The sequence below is a fragment of the Ranitomeya variabilis genome, chromosome 4 (assembly GCF_051348905.1).
Source record: "Ranitomeya variabilis isolate aRanVar5 chromosome 4, aRanVar5.hap1, whole genome shotgun sequence".
In the NCBI taxonomy this organism is placed as follows: Eukaryota; Metazoa; Chordata; class Amphibia; order Anura; family Dendrobatidae; genus Ranitomeya; species Ranitomeya variabilis.
Window position 1 is genome coordinate 677319819 of NC_135235.1, and position 23984 is coordinate 677343802.

Below are 23984 nucleotides of genomic sequence, written 5' to 3' on the forward strand. Positions count from 1 at the left end.
ATGAACGGTGCAGAGCACTATATGGCACAGCTATGGGGAAATAATGAACGGCGCAGAGCACTATATGGTACAGCTATGGGGCAATAATGAACGGTGCAGAGCACTATATGGCACAGCTATGGGGCAATAAGGAGCGGTGCAGAGCACTATATGGCACAGCTATGGGGCAATTATGAACGGTGCAGAGCACTATATGGCACAGCTATGGGGCAATAATGAACGGTGCAGAGCACTATATGGTACAGCTATGGGGCAATAATGAACGGTGCAGAGCACTATATGGCACAGCTATGGGGCCATAATGAACGGTATGGAGCATCTATTTTTATTTTTGAAATTCACCGGTAGCTGCTGCATTTTCCACCCTAGGCTTATACTCGAGTCAATAAGTTTTCCCAGTTTTTTGTGGCAAAATTAGGGGGGTCGGCTTATACTCGGGTCGGCTTATACTCGAGTATATACGGTAAGTGTTAACCATTTCTTCCCTGTTATTATAGAAATCTATTATTTATAGGTGATCTCACATGAGGGTAGCTAGTATTCAATTCCTCCCTTTTATGCTAGTTAAAGTGAGTAGTTCCACTGGCTAAATAGCCTTTATGGGTAAATATTGGTCATCACTTCCCCTTGTGAAGCCTATCTACAGCTTTTCGGGCATTAATTGTAAATAGGATTATTGCCTTGGTGGCCGCGGACCACTCTTATGGCTTTTTACAATAATGTGGACTAACCGGTCTAAAATGAAACAGCTGCCCCCGGACATGTTTCGCCATTACTGGCTTTTTCAGGGAACTGAGGCTGCAGATGGTCACCATATGGAGTCTACAGACATATAAAGTTGGTCTGTAATGTCATAAGGAATCATTCAATCAATGGAGTCGGAAGACTGGACCAATCAGGGACACTTAGAGGTTGATATAAGGTTATTTCCAACAGGTTAACCCCTTCAAGACCTTGCCCTTTTCCATTTTTGCATTCTCGTTTTTCACTCCCCTCCTTCCCAGAGCCATAACTTTTTTATTTTCCTGTCAATATGGCCATGTGATGGCTTGTTTTTTGCGGGACAAGTTCTACTTTTGAACAACATCATTGGTTTTAGCATGTCGTGTAATAAAAAACTGGAAAAAAATTCCAAGTGCAGTGAAATTGCAATAAAAGTGCAATCCCACACTTATTTTTTGTTTGGCTTTTATTTTGCTAGGTTCACTAAATGCTAAAACTGACCTGCCATTTTGATTCTCCAGGTCATTACGAGTTTATAGACACCAAACATGTCTAGGTTACGCTTTATCTAAGTGGTGAAAAAAAAATTCCAAACTTTTTTTGCGCAATTTTCCAATACCCGTAGCGTCTCCATTTTCGTGATCTGGGCTCAGGTGAGGGCTTATTTTTTGTGTGCTGAGCTGGCGTTTTTAGTGATACCATTTTGGTGCAGATAAATTCTTTTGATTGCCCGTTATTGCATTTTAATGCAATGTCGCGGTGACAAAAAAACATAAAAAACATAATTCTGGCGTTTTTAATTTTCTCTCGCTACGCTGTTTAGCGATCAGGTAAATCCTTTTTTTATTGATAGATCGGGCGAATCTGAATGCGGCAATACCAAATATGTGTAGGTTTGATTTTTTTTTTATTGGTTTATTTTGAATGGGGTGACAGGGGGGTGATTTAAACTTTTATATTTTTTTTATTTGTTTAAACTTTTTTTTTTACTTTTGCCATGCTTCAATAGCCTCCATGGGAGGCTAGAAGCTGGCACAACTGGATCGGCTCTGCTACATAGGAGCGATGCATAGATTGCTCCAAAGCTGAATTACAGGCTTGCTATGAGCGGCGACCACAGGGTGGCGCTCGCAGCAAGCCGGCATCAACAACCATAGAGGTCTCAAGGAGACCTCTGGTTGTTATGCCGATGCATTGCTGACGCCCGAGCATGTGATTGGGGTCGGCGATGCACTCATTTTTGGCCCGATGGCCGGAAGCGGTAGTTAAATGCCACTGTCAGCTATTTAACTAATAGCGTTGGGTGAATCGCGATTTCACCCGCCACCATTGCGGGCACATGTCAGCTTTTCAAAACAGCTGACATGTCCCGGCTTTGATGCGGGCTCAGCGCCAGAGCCCACATCAAAGCGGGGGTACCGACCTCCACAGTACTAGTACGACGGAGGTCGGGAAGGGGTTAAACACAGTGTCAGTTAAGAAGCAAGGACCTATAAGTGCTAATAGCACAAACACGTTCTTACCTGGCCAATAGAATTATGTTTTGTGAGGGTCACCTTCAGTGTCAAGCCAGTCCATGGAGTTGGCGCCATGTAAGAACCAATGAAGTCCTTTCTGGTTATTCCATCAGAAGAAGAAATAGGACCAGGGGCGTAACTACCGCGGTCGCAGCGGTCGCCATTGCGACCGGGCGCCGCAGGTCAGGGGCCCCGGGTTGGCAGGTCAGTGCAGGGCCGGACTGGCCATCGGGCACTTCTGGCAAATGCCAGAAGAGCCGGTGCCAGTAGTGGGCCGCTGCACTGTTCCCCCCCCGCCAGTGCCGCCGCCGCCGCATTTAACTATACCGGCGTCTATGACACTGGTATAGTTCAATGCAATGATGGAGGAGAGAGCGTCTGCTGACGCCCCCTCTCCCATCATTCCCCGCTCTGCCTCTGACAGTACACTGCGGGTGCGCGATGACGTCATATCATCGCGCACCTGCAGTGTCCTGGGCAGACTGCAGCCGCCGGGAGCAGCGCGGGCAAAAGGAAAGGTGAGGAGAGGTTTTTTTTTTTTTTAACTGGACTGTGGGGCCATTATCGGGGGGGGGGGGGGGGATGAGATGTGTGGGCTCTGCTGTATATATCCCTGTGCAGGCTGTGCTGTATATACCCCTGTGCAGGCTGTGCTCTATATACCCCTGTGCGGGCTGTGCTCTATATACCCCTGTGCGGGCTCTGCTGTATATATCCCTGTGCGGGCTCTGCTGTATATATCCCTGTGCGGGCTGTGCTCTATATACCCCTGTGCAGGCTGTGCTCTATATACCCCTGTGCGGGCTCTGCTGTATATATCCCTGTGCGGGCTGTGCTCTATATACCCCTGTGCGGGCTCTGCTGTATATATCCCTGTGCGGGCTCTGCTGTATATATCCCTGTGCGGGCTGTGCTCTATATACCCCTGTGCAGGCTGTGCTCTATATACCCCTGTGCGGGCTGTGCTGTATATATCCCTGTGCGGGCTCTGCTGTATATATCCCTGTGCGGGCTGTGCTCTATATATCCCTGTGCGGGCTGTGCTGTATATACCCCTGTGCGGGCTGTGCTCTATATACCCCTGTGCGGGCTCTGCTGTATATACCCCTGTGCGGGCTCTGCTGTATATATCCCTGTGCGGGCTGTGCTGTATATATCCCTGTGCGGGCTCTGCTGTATATACCACTGTGTGGGCTGTGCTGTATATATCCCTGTGCTGGCTGTGCTGTATATACCCCTGTGCGGGCTGTGCTCTATATATCCCTGTGCGGGCTCTGCTGTATATACCACTGTGCGGGCTGTGCTGTATATACCCCTGTGCGGGCTGTGCTGTATATACCCCTGTGCGGGCTCTGCTGTATATATCCCTGTGCGGGCTGTGCTCTATATATCCCTGTGCGGGCACTGCTGTATATACCACTGTGCGGGCTGTGCTGTATATACCCCTGTGTGGGCTGTGCTGTATATACCCCTGTGCGGGCTCTGCTGTATATATCCCTGTGCGGGCTGTGCTGTATATACCACTGTGCGGGCTGTGCTGTATATATCCCTGTGCGGGCTGTGCTGTATATACCCCTGTGCGGGCTGTGCTGTATATATCCCTGTGCGGGCTGTGCTGTATATATCCCTGTGCGGGCTGTGCTGTATATATCTCTGTGCGGGCTGTGCTCTATATATCCCTGTGCGGGCTCTGCTGTATATATCCCTGTGCCGGCTGTGCTGTATATATCCCTGTGCGGGCTGTGCTGTATATACCCCTGTGCGGGCTGTGCTGTATATACCCCTGTGCGGGCTCTGCTGTATATATCCCTGTGCGGGCTGTGCTGTATATACCCCTGTGCGGGCTGTGCTGTATATATCCCTGTGCGGGCTGTGCTGTATATATCCCTGTGCGGGCTGTGCTGTATATATCTCTGTGCGGGCTGTGCTGTATATATCCCTGTGCGGGCTCTGCTGTATATATCCCTGTGCCGGCTGTGCTGTATATATCCCTGTGCGGGCTGTGCTGTATATACCCCTGTGCGGGCTGTGCTGTATATACCCCTGTGCGGGCTCTGCTGTATATATCCCTGTGCGGGCTCTGCTGTATATATCCCTGTGCTGGATATACCACTGTGCGGGCTGTGCTGGATATACCCATTTGGAAGTTCGCACCGGGGCCCATAACTTTGTAGTTACGCCACTGAATAGGACCTTTGAATCACTGAGGTATTCACTGTGCCTGTGTATTATTCTCAAATAGCTGTCTGTCGCGTCATAGAATAGCCAATAGGAAGTCCGTGTTATCTCGCCTGCGCTTCCCATTCTAACATTGACAGATATAAAGGACACGTCACTGCTAGGCTCAGTAAAGAGTAAGACCGCAGCATCCTCATAGATGATGATTTGACACTACCTAGTGTTCCTGTATGGTATTAAACTATAACAAAGGCCACTATTAAACTCTATTATTTGGCATTAGTCATCTATCTTATATATATATATTATTCATCATTCTTTTAGTAGAAGAGGATAAGCATTCCTGTTAGCCAAAACCTTAGAACAACCTCTTAAACTTGGTATTATTAAATTTTTTTGTAACTGTCAGTAATATATTTTCCTATAACTCCAGTAAATTTTTACGATCCCTCCTTAAAATATGCCTGACCATCAAAGACACCTAAATCAATTTTATAGAAAATTTAATGTACAAAAGACAGGAATAATTTACTAATAAATGATCTTCCACCAGTAGTACATTGACACAATTTAAAGAAATGCTGTGTAGGTGAAACCCTCATTTAGACCTGTGGGGCCCATGACTGTAGCCTATAAATCCACCTGGATCCTTCTTGAAGTAGTAATTTGTTGATATTTCCTCCCCTAGTACCTAAGGTTAGGTTAGATGTCTTCTCAAAATTTGATGTCCAACGGATTGGATGCATGCAGTGTCCTCATGTGCAATGATAATGGAGTGTTAGTCTCGGTATTGATGGTAATGATGCGTTTAGAGATCCTTCTAAGGAATTCCTGAATCGTCTTGCCCACATAGACTTTGAAACACGGGCACCTCGCTATGTATATGACCGCTTCAGTTTTACAATTAATCCTACATTTGACGGTAAATACAACGCCATCATGTGAATTTTGGAACTCTTTTACAGTGGGCAGGTATTGGCAGAAACTGCAGGATTTACAGGGAAATGAGCCAGTTTGTCTCCCATTTAGCCAATTTTGTGGTCTCAATTAATTTATCTCCTGATATAAAATGGCTATGTACTAAATGTTCTCATACATTTAGGCCACGACGGTACGTTAATGAAGGGATAGAGTAACCACTCTCTTTAGATCTGAATCTGCCTGTAGAATGGGCCAATACCTGTGCAAAATGTTCATGATTGCCAAGGATTGTCTGTCGAAGGTCCCTATAAATATGATCTGAGAGTCTCCTTTACTTTTCATTTCCAACCTTAGTAGGGGTATCTCTCACCATTGATTTAGCTTTATTAAAGGATTTATATTTATTGTTATATTGAGAATATGGTGGAGTATTTTTAATTCTAGGTTTTAAGGAGGATAACGAGGATGGGGGATTATCGATCTGTTGGGGGTTTCTGAGCTAAGCCAAATAAACCTTACCAAATAAACAGTCCTAACCTGAAATCTGGGGTATTGGACATTGGAGCCACCTCCCGATGTAGGGGCTTCTAAAACTACCACAATTTTTACATTTCTTTTCCCCTGATGAATCCCCCGCACGGGGGAGGAAACGCGTTGGGAAGCTTTACATGGTGTTGGTGGGTACAATTTACTAGCCTTACTTGGGTACTGCCCTTGTAAGGGCGGGAGCACTGCAGGGGCACGGCCGGGGTACAATAGAAACTCCTTCCCATTCCCTCAAGCTACACAGATGCTCCCGTGAAAGAAACTGCAGATTTTTTTTTTTAATTGAGCACTGGTTGCGTCGAGCACTTATTTGCACTTTATCACTGTTGTGTCTTCTTGAGAATTATCCAACAGGTTTTAAGGCGGTTTATATTAAAAGTTATGTTTTATTCTTGTTCTGGACACTAGCACCATAATAATCCTTTCAGAATACAGTAGAGTCCCAATAACAATAATTGGGAATCTTTAACTACAACTAACAAACAATATATCCAACAAGTAGTAATAAATCAAGCACCAAGAGGTTGCACTCTAATAAGCTTTATTCCAAAATATTCACGTAAAAGCATAGACAACCGACAAAAGAAAAAATGGCAGAAATACCAGGAGTCCCAGACACCGGTTTAAGCACTTCAGGGCCAAATATGCCCCTTAGTCATAACCTAGTGTTAAACCAGTGAATCAAGGTTTTATATTGATCAAGAATTTAAAAAAAACCTGCCCCCATCACATGGCTCAGTTCTATCACACCTACAAACATTAAAAACCATCACTGATTGTGGAAACTTCACGCTAGACCTCAAGCAGCTTGGATTGTCTGTCTCTCCACTCTTCCTCCATACTCTGGGACCTTGTTTTCCAAGGTCTAGTGTGAAGTATCCACAATCAATGATGTTTCGGGAGCCATGTCATCTGCTGGTATAAGTCCACTGTGTTTTATGATGACCAAAGTCAGCGCAGCCGTCAACTAGGAAATTTTAGAGCACTTCATGCTTCCCTCGACTGACAAGCTTTTTAGAGATGGAAATTTCATTCTCCAGCAGGACTTGGCACCTGTCCACACTGCCAAAAAATACCAATTCCTGGTTTAAAAACAACAGTATCACTGTGCTTGATTGGCCAGCAAACTCATCAGACCTTAACCCCATAGCGAATCTATGGGGTATTGTCAAGAGGAAGATGAGACACCAGACTCAACAATGCAGACGAGCTGACGGCTGCTATCAAAGCAACCTGGGCTACCATAACACCTCAGCAGTGCCACAGGCTGATTACCTCCATGCCACGCTGCATTGATGCAGTAATTGATGCAAAAGGAGACCCGACCAAGTACTGAGTGCATTTACTGAACATACATTTCAGTAGGCTAACATTTCGGATTTTAAATAACTTTTTCAAGCTGGTGTTATAAAGTATTCTAATTTACTGAGATGACTTTATGGCTTACAGCCAATGAAAACCCAAATCATCAACATTAACAGAAATAAATACTTGAAATAGATCACTCTGTTTGTAATACCTCTCTACAGTATATTAGTTTCACTTTTTGTATTGAAGAACTGAAATAAATTAACTTTTTGATGATATTCTAATTTTGTGAGATGCACCTGTATCTTCACCTCATGTATTTTTACAGTAAGAGCTATCTTGGTGTCTTGTATAGCAGAGAGGAGTTGTACAGATACCTGCTTTAATATAGGCTCAGGTACTTCTGGATGTGCTTCACTTTTAGCCTCATTTCGTGCCATCTCCTCCTTCCCATGTTGTGCTGGAGTTTCGGCGCCATCTTGCGATGACGACCTAGTGAATTCCCGGAACTTTTCAATTAAGGATTAAGATCTTCTATTCATCTCTTGACATGCACCACAGCAGGAGGTATCTGAAAATATAATTTGTCACCCGATTGTAGCAGGATAATAGCAAGTAATCTGAGTTAGATGGAGCTCTCTCTAAATGCGTCTTGATATGTCGTCTGCCAACAACTCCCACCTTGGAATTGTGAGTTAAGGTACCTTCACACGAAGCGACGCTGCAGCGATAGCGACAACGATGCCGATCGCTGCAGCGTCGCTGTTTGATCGCTGGGAGCTGTCACACAGACCGCTCTCCAGCGACCAACGATGCCGAGGTCCCCGGGTAACCAGGGTAAACATCGGGTTGCTAAGCGCAGGGCCGCGCTTAGTAACCCGATGTTTACCCTGGTTACCAGCGTAAAAGTAAAAAAAACAAACAGTACATACTCACCTGCGCGTCCCCCAGCGTCTGCTTCCTGACACTGACTGAGCTCCGGCCCTAACAGCACAGCGGTGACGTCACCGCTGTGCTTTCACTTTCACTTTAGGGCCGGCGCTCAGTAAGTGTCAGGAAGCAGACGCTGGGGGACGCGCAGGTGAGTATGTACTGTTTGTTTTTTTTACTTTTACGCGGGTAACCAGGGTAAACATCGGGTTACTAAGCGCGGCCCTGCGCTTGGTAACCCGATGTTTACCCTGGTTTCCAGTGTAAAACATCGCTGGTATCGTTGCTTTTGCTTTCAAACACAACGATACACGGCGATCGGACGACCAAATAAAGTTCTGGACTTTATTCAGCGACCAGCGACATCACAGCAGGATCCTGATCGCTGCTGCGTGTCAAACTAAACGATATCGCTAGCCAGGACGCTGCAACGTCACAGATCGCTAGCGATATCGTTACAAAGTCGTTTCGTGTGAAGGTACCTTTACTCGCCGTTAAATTAGCCTTTAAGGAATGGAGACATTTTCTAGAGTTCATCAAGTCACTGTTGTCACTGACCGTAAGAATTTAGCATATAATGATTCAGCTAAACAAAGCTAACTCCTAGACAGAATAGAGAGTTTATTTTTATCTAGATTCAATTTCTACATCACTTTCAGGCCGGAGTCAGAGAATATGAAGGCTGACACACTATCATACCGTTTTAGTTCAGTTTCTCCTTCAGAACCTCCATTCTACCAAAATGTGGCATTGTGGTTTCTGAGGTAAACTGAGTTGGAAGCTGTAAAGTACAGTTGTTGGCTCCTTCCACTACTCTTGGGTCAAAATCATTTGTAGTTGTGTACCTAAGATTGTGTCTGTTGCAAGAGTGTCATGATTCCATCTTGAGTGGTCATCTTGGGGTCACAGCTATGCGGAAAGCTATTACTAGGCTTTTTTTGTTGGCGATCTATAATTATTGATGTTAAAGATTTTGTATTCAATTGTGAAGTTTGTTCATATGCTAAAGTCTGTCATAACCGGCCGGCCAGGGAATTGGCTCCATTGCCAGTTCCAGAAAGACAGTGGATTTATCTATCCATGGATTTCATCACAGATTGCCTCTGTCTAGTGAGAAGACTTATTTTGGTGGTGTTTGACCAATTCAGTAGAGTCATTTTGTTCCTTTGTCAGGGATACCTAATGGTGAGACACTCTCCAGGTTGTTTATTTGCCATTTTGTGAGATTGCATGGAATACTTCTCAACATTGTGTCTGATAGGGGAGTGCACATTGTCTCCAAATTCTGGAGAGCCTTTTGTGAAAGACTGGGGAGTGACTTGTCATTTTCCTCTGCATAGCACACTGAAAAACTGTCAGGCAGAAAGGACATATCAATTTTTACAACAAATTTTAAAGTGTTTATTTGTGAGTCAGCAGGAGGACTGGTCTTCATCCTTACCTCTTGCTGAGTTCACCTTGAACAGTTGGATCAATCAGTCCACTGAAACATCACCAATTGTTTGTAATTATGTTTTTTTTTAATTCTCATTTTGGTGAATTTTCTAAGATAAATTCTGAATGTCCTTTGGTGGAGGTTACCATATAGAAACATTAGAAGGTTACCTAAGCTGAAAAAAGAGCTAGGTCCATCGAGCTCAACCTTTCTCCACCAGTTATATTTTTTTGTCACTAAATTATCTATAACTCACAGTGTTATGTGTACTGAGAAAATCATCTAGCTCTTTTTTTAAAGTTGTTTTAGTGTCAGCCATTACTACCTCTTGTGGTAGGGAGTTCAACAGTTTGACTGCTCTAATTGTAAATAACCCTTTCCTGTTTGGCTGGAATGTCCTTTCTTCCTTCTATAATGAGTGTACCCTAGTCCTTAGTATGGTCTTTGGAAGGAATAAGTAAGCTAGAGAGAATCGCCATTGTGCTCTCCAGAGACCCCACAAGCATGCCCTAGGAAGAAGAGTAAATAATTGGCATAAATGCCACCTTCTCCTTGATCCCATATTTAAAGATGAATTTCTTACATTCACATTTAGACCTTTTTCCACCAAACTGCAGAACAGTGAGTGCAAGCATGCTGAGAGATTTCACCAATATATATTGTGGTCACGGAGAATAGATATCAAGGAAAATGGAATCCATCAATGCTTGCAGATTATTGATGGACAATTGTAAGAGAAGATCCTATGAAGGAGTACAAGAGACAAGCAAAAATGAGTTGTCGCTGAATGAGGACCAAGTTTTCTGGAACTGTTTGTAATTCGCAATAGTGTTTGGATATGTTTTAGTTATTTTAATTGTTGCTAAGTTTCCTCTAAATAAATAGCAGAAAATTGACATAACAAAATATTCTGTATCTTTACATTTGCAAATATAGTAATGTTTCAAAGTGCTGAAACTTTTATCCATTAATTTTATGTAGCAGTAAAAGGAAAACTCTTTGATATCACAGAAACAGGAGACAACTAAAAATTTTAATTGTCAGATTTTAATTCAGGAAGTCAAAATCATTAAGAAATGGCTCATTGCATAATTGAACCTGACAACTTTTGAAAATATGTAAAACAGTGTTAGGCCAGTCTCACACATCCAGAAAATTCCAGTACCGGAAAAATCGGTACCGGAGTTATCCGTGTCCGTTGCACATCAGTGTGGCACACGTGCGGCAGCCATGTGCCGCCCGTGCGCCGACTGAGGACCACACGGACCGTGCAAGAGACAGCGCTAAAGTTAAGCGCTGTCCTCTGCTTTAGGTGCTGAAGCCGGCATTCATTCCTTCTCCCCAGCAGCGTTCGCTGGAGAGAGGGAATGAAAAATCAAGGTTTTTGGGTTTTTTTGTGTTTAAAATGAAGTTCGTGGTCACCTCCCGCCTCCCACCCCGTGTGCCCACCCGCTTGCATTAAAATACTCACCCAGCTCCCGCGAAGCCTCCTCTCAGCGCCGCAGCTTGTCCTGTGTGAGCGGTCACGTGGTACCGCTCATTACAGGGATGAATATGCGGCTCCACCCCTATGGGAGGTGGAGCCGCATATTCATCCCTGTAATGAGCGGTACCACGTGACCGCTCACACAGGACAAGCTGCGGCGCTGAGAGGAAGCATCGTGGGAGCTGGGTGAGTATTTTAATGCAAGCGGGCGGGCGCACAGGGGGTGGGAAGCGGGAGGTGACCACGAACTTTATTTTAAACACACACAAAAAACCCCTTGATTTTTCATTTCTTCTCTCCAGCGAACACTGCTGGGGAGAAGGAATGAATGACGGCTTCAGCACCACATGCAGGGAGCACAGCGCTTAAATCTAGCGCTGTCTCCTGCACGGTCCGTGTGGTCCTCAGTCGGCACATGGGAGGCACACGGACAGCATCCGTGTGCGGTACGTGTTTACACGGACCCATTGACTTTAATGGGTCCATGTGATCCGTGCGCTCCCACGAACACTGACATGTCTCCGTGTTTTGCAAACGGACACACGGTCCGTGAAAACAGGCTAACATGTGTAGAGACACATTTATTTTAATGTGTCTACGTGAGTCAGTGTCTCCGGTACGTGAGGAAACTGTCACCACACGTACCGGAGCCACTGACGTGTGAAACCGGCCTTACAAGATCTGAAACGTCCTTGAGCAGGCTGGGTGGAAGTTGCTTAAGCTGCTCGCTCAGAACCTGCAGCCTCTGTGCAGGTCCCAGTAAATTCCTTTCCAGCTCTGCACCAATCAGTTAAACAACTGCGAGCTGGAGGAGAGAGAACTGTTGTCTCAGTGATCAGGAAGGACACTTTTTCAGTGTTCTCCTCTGTGACAGGAAGCTGCCTCTATTCTATAAGACACACTCACTTTTTAGCTAGAAAAAAATCTTGCTAATAAGTGTGTCTTTTAGTCTAAACAATACGGTAAGTTCTTAAGCAATTTCCCTTTCTCATTTAATTATATGACTGTCTTTTATAGGTTTTTGTAAAATTTGTCAATAACATACATAGTTTCTCTCTGTCTGAGTTTTTTTGATGGTCAAAAAAAATACGACTTTTCAGTAATTTATTTTTCACACTTTAGGTATGATAATTACTTTTCACTGTGTGGGATTGTTTATGTTTAAAAAAGTTGTCCACTACTGCCCTTTTCATTCCTCATGTAAGGTCCTGTTAAAATAAAAACACTTATGCAAGCCTCCCAGACCGACGCCATTCCAGCAGTGTCAGCACTTGCGTTCCTGGGACTCATGAGAGGATATGTCAAGTGAGCCCTGCGCCCCACCTTTGGACAAATCGAACATCATGAGGAAGTCAGAGAGCAGCCGCAGCCCTGGCTTCCTGATGATGCTGAATATGTCCAAAGTCGGGACAGAGAAGCAGACACTGATTGGGAGCAGGGCTCGTGAGATGTAACAACCTCACCTGAGCCCCTGGTGCGAGAACCCAGACACAGATAGAATGGCAAATGCATGGGAGCGGAGTAGGAGTGTTTTGACTTTAACAAGGCCAAACATGAGGACAGGGGGATTGTCCTAGTAGTGCACAACCCCTTTAAGATGATACAATTTTCACATAAAACATTTCCAACATTCTGAACATGAAAAGGCTGCTCCCCTACTTATCTGATGTTTATTAAACGGAACCCGTCACCACCAAAAACGCTATTAACCTGCAGATATGGGCTTAATCTGCAGGTTAATATTGTTACTAACCTGTCCAGTACCTACGTGTGGCCAAAGGCAGCTGGGAAAAAAATAACTTTATTCTCCCAGGCAGCATTCAGTTTTAGTCACAGGTGCGGTGCCGGCGCTGGTTCAGTTACGACTCTGAATATACAGTGCGGTGGCTGTAACAGAACCCCAGCACTGACTGACAGCCGGCCCCAATACAGAGTCAATGTCATTCAATGTCAGTCATCTCTTCAAGAAAGCCTACAGCCTGCAATAACCATTCTGCCGCCTCGCCATCGCCAGAGCAGCAGCCTCACCACAGCCAGAGCTGCTGCACCTCCGACCTTCTGTTTCTTCCCCACTATCCCATAGAATGTAAATCCGCAAGGACAGGGTCTTCTCCCCTCTGTTCCAGTCTGTCACTGTAAACTTGATTACTGTAAATGATATTTATAACCCTGTATGTAACCCCTTTCTCATGTACAGCACCATGGAATTAATGGTGCTATATAAATAGATAATAATAATAATTCAGGGCTAGGGGCATGTGTACAGCAGCCGCTCTGTATTCCCCGAGTGATGACTGAATCTGTGACGGGGCTACCCCCATGATTAAAACTTTATACTGCCAGGGAGAATAAAATCAATTTTCTCCTAACAATGTCTGGCTATGTGCAGGCATTGGGCAAGTTAGCAACACTATTAACAGGCAAATTAAGCCAATATCTGCAGGCTAATAGCATTTTTCCTGGTGACAGGTTCCCTTTAAGACTTGATTCCATGTAAAACATTTCCCACATTAAGAACATGAAAAAGGCTTCTCTGCTGTGTGACTTTTCTGATGACGAAGAAGAGATGATTTCTTCACAAAACATTTTCCACATTCTGAACAGAAAATAGGCTTCTTTCCTGTGTGGGTTGTCTGGTGTCTATCAAGATGCGCTTTCCGGTTAAAACATTTCCCACATTCTGAACATGAAAAAGGCTTCTCCCCTGTGTGGGTTCTCTGGTGGCTATCAAGATGCGCTTTCCTTTTAAAACATTTATTGCATTCTGAACATGAAAAAGGCTTCTCCCCTGTGTGGGTTCTGTGATGGTCATCAAGATTTGCTTTCCGGTTAAAACATTTCCCACATTCTGAACATGTAAAAGGCTTCTCCCCTGTGTGAGTTTTCTGGTGGCTATCAAGAAGCGATTTCCAGCTAAAACTTTTCCCACATTCTGAACATGAATAAGGCTTCTCTCCTGTGTGGCTTCTCTGGTGACTATCAAGAAGCGCTTTCCGTTTAAAACATTTCCTACATTCTGAACATGAAAAAGGCTTCTCCCCAGTGTGGGTTCTTTGGTGTATAATAACATCTGCTTTCCAGTTAAAACATTTCCCACATTCTGAACATGAAAAAGGCTTCTCCCCTCTGTGGATTCTCTGGTGGCTATCAAGATTAGCTTTCCGGTTAAAACATTTTCCACATTCTGAACATGAAAAAGGCTTCTCACCTGTGTGAGTTATTTGGTGTATAACAAGATTACATTTCTGTCTAAAATATTTCCCACATTCTGAACAGGAAAAAGGCTTCTCCCCTGTGTGACAGCTTTGGTGACTAAGAAGAGATGATTTCTTCACAAAATGTTTTCCACATTCTGAACATGAAAATGGCTTCTCCCCTGTGTGAGTTTTCTGGTGACTACCAAGAGTTGATTTATCTACAAAACATTTCCCACATTCTGAACATGGAAAAGGCTTCTCCCCTGTGTGAATTCTGTGATGTCTCATAAGACTTGATTTCTCTGTAAAACACTTCCCACATTCTGAACATGAAAATGGCTTCTCTTCTGTGTGACGTCTCTGGTGACTAACAAGGTGTGATTTGTATTTAAAACATTTCACACACTTGGAACAAGAATATCTGTTATCTGCTGTGTGAATTTTTTGATGTTTAAGATAACACTTTTCGAGGGGAAAACGATTTCCATATTCTGAACGTGAAAATGTCTTCTTTGCTTTCTGAGCAATTCGTTTTTTTACTCTTATTTGGTGGCTTTGATTTTCCACAGTAGTTGGCAATGAATCAGAAAACAGGACCTGTTTCAAAAGATCAAATGAGATATCTTTGCAGTGAAGGGATGATGGTATATCTGGAGTAATGGCATTCACTTCAATTGTATCCAGTGGGATCTCAAGATAATCTGATTTAAAAATTGAAGATGTCAGTTGTCCCTCTGCTCTCCTGGTATAGTCTTCTGCCAATAAAAAAGAAACAATTATTATTTTTGAATGAAATATCCTTGCATTTTCTATTTTTGAACATTTCTACTTAAGTGGTCTATAAAAAGTTGTATAGAAGAATTGAATTATTCACAAATTAACCCCTCTCTGACCTTAGACATACTATCCCGTCGAGGTGACCTGGGCCTATCTGACCCTCGACGGGATAGTACGTCATAGCGATCGGCCGCGCTCACGGGGGGACTGACTATCGCAGCTGACATCCGGCACTATGTGCCAGGAGCGGTTACGGACCGCCCCCGTCACATTAACCCCCGGCACACAGCGATCAAACATGATCGCAGTGTTCCGGCGGTATAGGGAAGCATCGCGCAGGGAGGGGGCTCACTGCGTGCTTCCCTGAGGCCCCCGGCGCAACGCGATGTGATTGCATTGCTCCGAAGGTCTCTTACCTCCTCCTCCCTGCAGCAGGCCCGGATCCAAAATGGCCACGGCATCCGGGTCCTGCAGGGAGGTGGCTTCACAGCGCCTGCTCAGAGTGCTGTGCAAACTGGCAGATCAGCGATCTTACACTATAACATGATGGCCTCCCCCCCTGGGGCAATGTTATAGTGTTAAAAAAAAAAAAAATTCACATGTGTAAAAAAAAATAAAAAAAATTCCCCCCCCAAAAAATGCAAAAAAATAAATAAATAATATATTGTTCCTATAAGTACATTTCTTTATCTACATAAAAGAAACAAACAATAAAAGTACACATATTTAGTATCGCCGCGTCCGTAGCAACCCGACCTATAAAACTGTCCCACTAGTTAACCCCTTCAGTGAACACCGTGCAAAAAAAAAAAAAAAACGAGGCAAAAAACAACGCTTTATTATCATACAGCCAAACAAAAAGTGGAATAACACGCTTTCAAAAAGACGGATATACATAACATGGTACCGCTGAAAACGCAAAAAACGAGCCGCCATACAGCATCAAAGAAAAAATAAAAAAGTTATAGTCCTCAGAATAAAGCGATGCAAAAATAATTATTTTTTCTATAAAATAGTTTTTATCGCATAAAAGAGCCAAAACATAAAAAAAGATATAAATGAGGTATCGCTGTAATCGTACTGACCCGAAGAATAAAACTGCTTTATCCATTTTACCAAACGCGGAACGGTATAAACGCCCTCCCAAAAGAAATTCATGAATAGCTGGTTTTTGGTCATTCTGCCTCACAAAAATCGGAATAAAAAGCGATCAAAAAAGGTCACGTGCCCGAAAATGTTACCAATAAAAACGTCAACTCGTCCCGCAAAAAAGAAGACCTCACATGACTCTGGACCAAAATATGGAAAAATTATAGCTCTCAAAATGTGGTAACGCAAAAAATATTTTTTGCAATAAAAAGCGTCTTTGTGACGGCTGCCAATCATAAAAATCCGCTAAAAAACCCGCTATAAAAGTAAATCAAACCCCCCCTTCATCACCCCCTTAGTTAGCGAAAAATTAAAAAAATGTATTTATTTCCATTTTCCCATTAGGGTTAGGGCAAGGGTTAGGGTTGGGGCTAGGGTTAAGGCTACAGTTAGGGTACTGTCACACAGTGCAATTTTGATCGCTACGACGGCACGATTCGTGACGTTGCAGCGTCGTATAATTATCGCTCCAGCGTCGTATACTGCGGTCACACGTTGCAATACACTGCGCTGGAGCGATAATTTCATGACGTATTTGCGATGTAGAAGCCGTTGGTTACTGTGCGCACATCGTATACAACCTGTGTCACACGATGCAATCATGCCGCCACAGCGGGACACTAGACGACGAAAAAGTTTCAAACGATCTGCTACGACGTACGATTCTCAGCGGGGATCCGGATCACAGTAGCGTGTCAGACACAACGATATCGTAACGATATCGCTAGAACGTCACGAATCGTGCCGTCGTAGCGATCAAAATTGCACTGTGTGACAGTACCCTTAGGGTTGGGGCTAAAGTTAGGGTTAGGATTACATTTAAGGTTGGGAATAGGGTTGGGATTAGGGTTAGGGGTGTGTCAGGGTTAGGGGTGTGGTTAGGGTTACCCTTGGGATTAGGGTTAGGGATGTGTTTGGATTAGGGTTTCAGTTATAATTGGGGGGTTTCCACTGTTTAGGCACATCAGGGGCTCTCCAAACGCGACATGGCATCCGATCTTAATTCCAGCCAATTCTGCGTTGAAAAAGTAAAACAGTGCTCCTTCCCTTCCGAGCTCTCCCGTGTGCCCAAACAGGGGTTTACCCCAACATATGGGGTATCAGCGTACTCAGGACACATTGGACAACAACTTTTGGGGTCCAATTTCTCCTGTTACCCTTGGGAAAATACAAAACTGGGGGCTAAAAAATAATTTTTGTGGAAAAAAAAATAATTTTTATTTTCACGGCTTTGCGTTATGAACTGTAGTGAAACACTTGGGGATTCAAAGTTCTCACAACACATCTAGATAAGTTCCTTGGGGGGTCTAGTTTCCAATATGGGGTCACTTTTGTGGGGTTTCTACTGTTTAGGTACGTTAGGGGCTCTGCAAACGCAATGTGACGCCTGCAGACCAATCCATCTAAGTCTGCATTCCAAATTACGCTCCTTCCCTTCCGAGCTCTGCCATGCGCTCAAACGGTGGTTCCCCCCACATATGGGATATCAGCGTACTCAGGACAAATTGGACAACAACTTTTGGGGTCTAATTTCAACTGTTACCCTTGGAAAAATACAAAACTGGGGGCTAAAAAATTATTTTTGTGGAAAAAAAAAGAATTTTTATTTTCACGGCTTTGCGTTATGAACTGTAGTGAAACACTTGGGGGTTCAAAGCTTTCACAACACATCTAGATGAGTTCCTTAGGGGGTCTACTTTCCAAAGTGGTGTCACTTGTGGGGGGTTTCAATGTTTAGGCACATCAGTGGCTCTCCAAACGCAACATGGCGTCCCATCTCAATTCCTGTCAATTTTGCATTGAAAAGTCAAAAGGCGCTCCTTCCCTTCCAAGCTCTCCCATGCGCCCAAACAGTGGTTTATCCCCACATATGGGGTATCAGCGTACTCAGGACAAATTGTACAACAACTTTTGGGGTCCAATTTCACCTCTTACCCTTAGGAAAATAAAAAATTGGGGGCGAAAAGATCATTTTTGTGAAAAAATATGATTTTTTATTTTTACGGCTCTGTATTATAAACCTCTGTGAATCACTTAATGGGTCAAAGTGCTCACCACACATCTAGATAATTTTCTTAGGGGGTCTACTTTCCAAAATGGTGTCACTTGTGGGGGGTTTCAATGTTTAGGCACATCAGGGGCTCTCCAAACGCAACATGGCGTCCCATCTCAATTCCAGTCAATTTTGCATTGAAAAGTCAAACGGCGCTCTTTGGCTTCCGAACTCTGCCATGCGCCCAAACAGTGGTTTACCCCCACATATAAAGTATCGGCGTACTCAGGACAAATTGTACACCAACTTTTGGGGTCCATTTTCTCCTGTTACCCTTGGTAAAATAAAACAAATTGGAGCTGAAGTAAATTTTTTGTGAAAAAAAGTTAAATGTTTATTTTTATTTAAACATTCCAAAAATTCCTATGAAACACCTGAAGGGTTAATAAACTTCTTGAATATGGTTTTGAGCACCTTGAGGGGTGCAGTTTTTAGAATGGTGTCACACTTGGTTATTTTCTATCATATAGACCCCTCAAAATGACTTCAAATGAGATGTGGTCCTTAAAAAAAAATGTTGTAAAAATGAGAAATTGCTGGTCAACTTTTAACCCTTATAACTAACTCTCTAACAAAAAAAAATTTTGGTTCCAAAATTCTGCTGATGCAAAGTAGACATGTGGGAAATGTTACTTATTAAGTATTTTGTGTGACATATTTCTGTGATTTAATGTGCGTTAAAATTCAAATTTGGAAAATTGCGAAATTTTCAACATTTTCGCCAAATTTCCGTTTGTTTCACAAATAAACGCAGGTAATATCAAAGAAATTTTACCACTATCATGAAGTACTATATGTCACGAGAAAACAATGTCAGAATCACTGGGATCTGTTGAAGCGTTCCAGAGTTATAACCTCATAAAGGGACAGTGGTCAGAATTGTAAAAATTGGCCCGGTCATTAACGTGCAAACCACCCTTGGGGGTAAAGGGGTTAATGACCGTTCACAGTCTAATAGAAAACCTCATAGCATGAACCAGTGGAGCGTGGTGTTCAATTTTCGTTTGGCCTCACAAATATGGAATAAAAAGCCATCAAACAATGTTCCCATTGGCAAATATAATACCAATAAAAACGTCTACTATTCCTGCAAAAAACAAGTCCCTGCAAAGGTCCATCATCTGTCAATGGAAAAACAGAGGTTTGCTAATTATTAGAGGCTCAAAAGCTCTTGAAAAGCAACATGGCTTCCATAAACCAATCGAGCATTATCCACTCTCCCACAGTAAATTTCCCCCTCTCTTCTGAGCCTTGTAGTGTAGCCAAACCCCATTTAACATCCATGTATTTGACATTACTATAGTGAGAAGAAGCTACTTCATCTACGATGTATGTCTCCTTGAGCGCAATCTGGGCACTTCACTCTTTAACGTGTGCCAATTTTTGAAAAGTGCTTTTGGAGTCAAAATAGTTACTACTCCTATAGATTAATTCTCTGTGGGTTATAATTTTATAATGGAGTCACTTTATTGGGATTTCTACAGCTTTGATTTTCAGCCATTTTGTCATATTAAGGTTCCTATAAATGGTGTGTCACATCTTCCCTGGAATCTGCTCGTGTGAAGTTTGCTTCTGTCACTAGGCAGGGTGTCAAATATACACAGACAGGAGGGGGCGCGGGAGGGTGTCACACAGATCCACCCGCTTTTATCACTTCGTCAAGGGAACGCAACTCTGGTGCCTTCAATTGTAAGGATAATATGCAATTATCAAACGATTGATAGACGAGATCGTGGTTGCTTCAAACTTGTTTCAACTACTAGGCTGGTTATTAGGAAAATAACAATGAGCGTATGGTATATAAAACTCCAATTCCAATCTAAAACATTGTAAAGGCCAATATTTGCTGTCAGATGAGTTTCAAGAAGAAATATTAGACATTTAAACAGAACTTTTTATAATAGTGCAGAGCTAAGGTGTCTTAAATTTAGATCTCAGGCATTTGGAAGAATAATGGAGATCTGTTTTTTAACCCCTTTACTGGGGTGGTTTGCACGTTAATGACGGGCCAATTTTTACAATTCTGACCAGTGTCACTTTATGAAGTAATAGCACTGGAACGCTACAACGGATCCCACCGATTCTGAGACTTCATGACAGTGGTAAAAATTTCTTCGACATAACTTAAATTTATTTCTGAAAAAAAGTAAATTTGGCAAAATTTGGAAACTTTTGCATTTTGCAAGCTTAACTGAAATTAGATCCTTAAAATCATATGTAGTGTTCCTTCAGGAAACCCACTTTGATAAATTAGGTTCCTTTAACTTTGCTCGAAATCATTTCCCCACAATTTTCTCTGCCACACAAGATAGGAAAAAAGCTGGTGCAGCCATTCTTTTTTCAAGAATGTGTCCAATAAAGGTCACCTTATCTTATTTGGATCCTGATGGAATATACATAATATTTGAAGGCACCCTCAGGGGAAATCCTCTTATACTGTGTAACATACATGCTTCTAATACAGCCCAAATCAAATTTCTTAAACAAGTTATGCTTAAGTTTTCATGTGTCCCGCCTGCAGCCATAGTCTTAGGAGGGGATTTTAACATGATGTTCTCTGAAACTATGGATAGATCTGCTTTGTCCAGTAAACCACTATCTCAATCACAAATTTATATTTCTGAGGAATTTCGTGAGCTCATTAGGAAATATACTTTATATGACTTATGGAGAATCATCCAGGGGACATGTATTTCTCCTTTTATTAACCACCTCATAGCATACATACACGTATAGATTGCTTTTTGGGGAACACCCCTAAGCTTCGTATACTGGCAGGTGCGGGAATGGGTCTCATAACATGGTCAGACCATGCCCTAATAGAAATTTCACTTAAGGGCTCCTCACTATATACCCGATCCTGCCACTGGGACTTAATGAGACGTTACTGAAAAAGGCTCATCTCACAGAGGTGCTTCACGCTCATTTAAAAGAAAACTTTGAACTTAATGTTGGTTCTGTTTCGTCAGAAGCAACGTTATGGGAAGCTCACAAAGCAGTTTTTAAGAGGACAACGTATAGCCATGAGCTCTAGACTTAAGAAAGACTATAAATTGAAACAAGAGGCTTTGACCTCGGAATTATAGCTTCTCAAAGCAAATATGCTCTCTAACCCTTCCAGAATAACCCTTAAACGACTTATAGACGTTCGGGCTCAGTTAAAAAACTTAGTTTGAAACGAGTGGACAAGCTTCTTCTCTATACTCGACAAAGATATTATGAGAAAGCCAATAAACCCCACACGTTACTAGCTAAACAACTTGGAGATCATACAGAACAGACTACCCCTCATGCCTTACGTAATAAAAATAATCAAATTGCACATAACCCTAAAGAAATTGCATGGCTATTTCTCACAACTTTAATCGCTCTCTTCTACCCTCCAATCTACCCCACTAACCAGAAGTAATCTTGTTGGTTCTTTCTTGAACTCGTCAATTATCTTCTCTTTCCTCAGAAGCAATAGCATCATTAAATCACGTAATTACTGAAGAGGAAATTAAGGATGTAATCCATAACCTCCCAAATGGGAAGACCCGGGACCTGATGGTCTGTCCTACTTATACTACAATATCCCTTTTCAATTCCTTTCTAAAGGGAGCCCCAATTCCTGACTCCATGCTACACTCGTTTATAACATTGATTCCCAAACCAGGCAAGGATAGACTAGACTGTAAAAACTATAGACTGATTGCCCTTCTCAATTCAGATATTAAGATATTCACAAAAATTTTAGCAATGCGTCTGAATCAGTGGTTGCTTTATATGATCCACAAAGATCAAGTGGGATTTGTCCCTTTTAGACAAGGCGATTTCAACACCAGAAGGCATCTGATCTCATAGAAATAGTTAAAAAAATCTGGGGAACCTAGTCTCCTCCTGAGTTTAGACGCTGAGAAGGCGTTTGATCGCCTCAGTTGGCCTTTTATGCTAAAGTCCCTTGGAACATATGACATAGCAGGCCCTTTTTTAAAAGCTGTAGCGGGATTATACTCTAGTCCATCAGCTACAATATATTTTCCTCATAGCTCCTCTAAGCCAATTAGGATAAAAAATGGCACCAGACAGGGTTGCCCACTTTCCCCTCTACTTTTTGTCCTTTGCATTGAGCCTTTGGCTGCTGCCATTAGAGCATCACCAGACATTAAAGGGGTTCAGTTTAAAGGCGAAGAATTTAAATGATCCCTTTTTGCTGATGATATCCTCCTAACACACACGAAGCCTCATACATCGCTCCCTAGCCTCCATTCATTGTTTTTAACATTTGGCCAATTATTAGGGTATAAAATAAATAAAAGTAAAATTGAAGCCCTTTCACTTGACATAAATGATTCCCATTTAGATCACCTCCAGAGTAACTTTAACTACTACTGGTGCACCACCTCTCTCAAATACCTAGGAATTAATCTCACAACTTTGTATTCTACTTTATACGAGAACAATTTCCCTCCATTATATACAGAAATGCGATCATTATTGACGTAATGGAAATCACTCCCTCTCTCACTATTTGGACACATTTCAGCAATAAAAATGACTATCCTCCCAAAAATGTTATATCTTTTTGAAACTTTACCCATATTCGGCACACTCAGAGATTTATGTGCTTTTCAAGCAGTCACTTTAATTTTCATATGGGCAGGAATACGTCATAGGGTTCCAAAGCTGGCAATGTTGGCTGATAAAAAGATAGGAAGTCTAGCAGCACCTAACTTTGTTCATTATTATTGGGCATCGCACCTCCGCACGATCTCATTGCTGTCTTCTAAACCTGTCTATACGAAATGGAGACTGAAAAATTACGGTTACCCCCAGCTCACCCAAACTCCCTGGTCTGGAATGGGGCTTACAATCCCCATTCAATAGACATATTGGGTCCACTGATGTACACCCAAAATATATGGAGGGTCTGCTCTAAAAAATTCAATCTGGCTTCAACAAATTCTGTACTTACTTCCTTTTTTTTCCATCCGAATTTCCCTGAAAGTTTAACCCACTCACTTACAGGGGTATGGACTCAATCTGGCTTGTATAACTTCGCCGACATAATTAACCCCTTCATGACCTTGGGATTTTCCGTTTTTCCGTGTTCGTTTTTCGCATCCCTCCTTCCCAGAGCCATAACTTTTTTATTTCTCCCTCCATATGGCCATGTGAGGGCTTATTATTTGCAGGACAAGTTCCAAGTGCGGTGAAATTGCAAAAAAAGTGCAATCCCACACTTGTTTTTTGTTTGGCTTTTTTTGATAGGTTCACTAAATGCTAAAACTGACCTGCCATTATGATTCTTCAGGTCAGTACGAGTTCATAGACACCTAACATGACTAGGTTCTCTTTTATCTAAGTGGTGAAAAAAATTTCCAAACTTTGCTAAAAAAAAAAAAAAAAAAAAAAAATTTGCGCCATTTTCCGATATCCATAGCGTTTCCAATTTTCATGATATGGGGTCGGTTGAGGGCTTATTTTTTGCGTGCCGAGCTGGCGTTTTTAATGATACCATTTCGGTGCAGATACATTCTTTTGATCGCCCGTTATTGCATTTTAATGCAATGTCGTGGCAACCAAAAAAACGTAATTCTGGCGTTTCAAATTTTTTTATCGCTACGCCGTTTAGCGATCAGGTTAATGCTTTTTTTTATTGATAGATCGGGCGATTCTGAATGCGGCGATACCAAATATTTTTTTTACTTTTTTTTTTTTTTTTTACTTTTGCCATGCTTCTATAGCCTTTATAGGAGGCTAGAAGCTGGCACAACTTGATCGC

General features: G+C 42.6%; 1 protein-coding gene across 1 annotated transcript in view; it reads right to left on the reverse strand.

The window, feature by feature from the left end:
- LOC143768210 (uncharacterized) overlaps nt 1-23984 on the reverse strand; it is a 422546-nt gene that overhangs the window by 47012 nt on the left and 351550 nt on the right. The window contains exon 8 of the mRNA XM_077256903.1: nt 13561-14996. Coding sequence (XP_077113018.1) covers nt 13561-14996 — 1436 coding nt within the window. The remainder of the gene's footprint in view (nt 1-13560; nt 14997-23984) is intronic.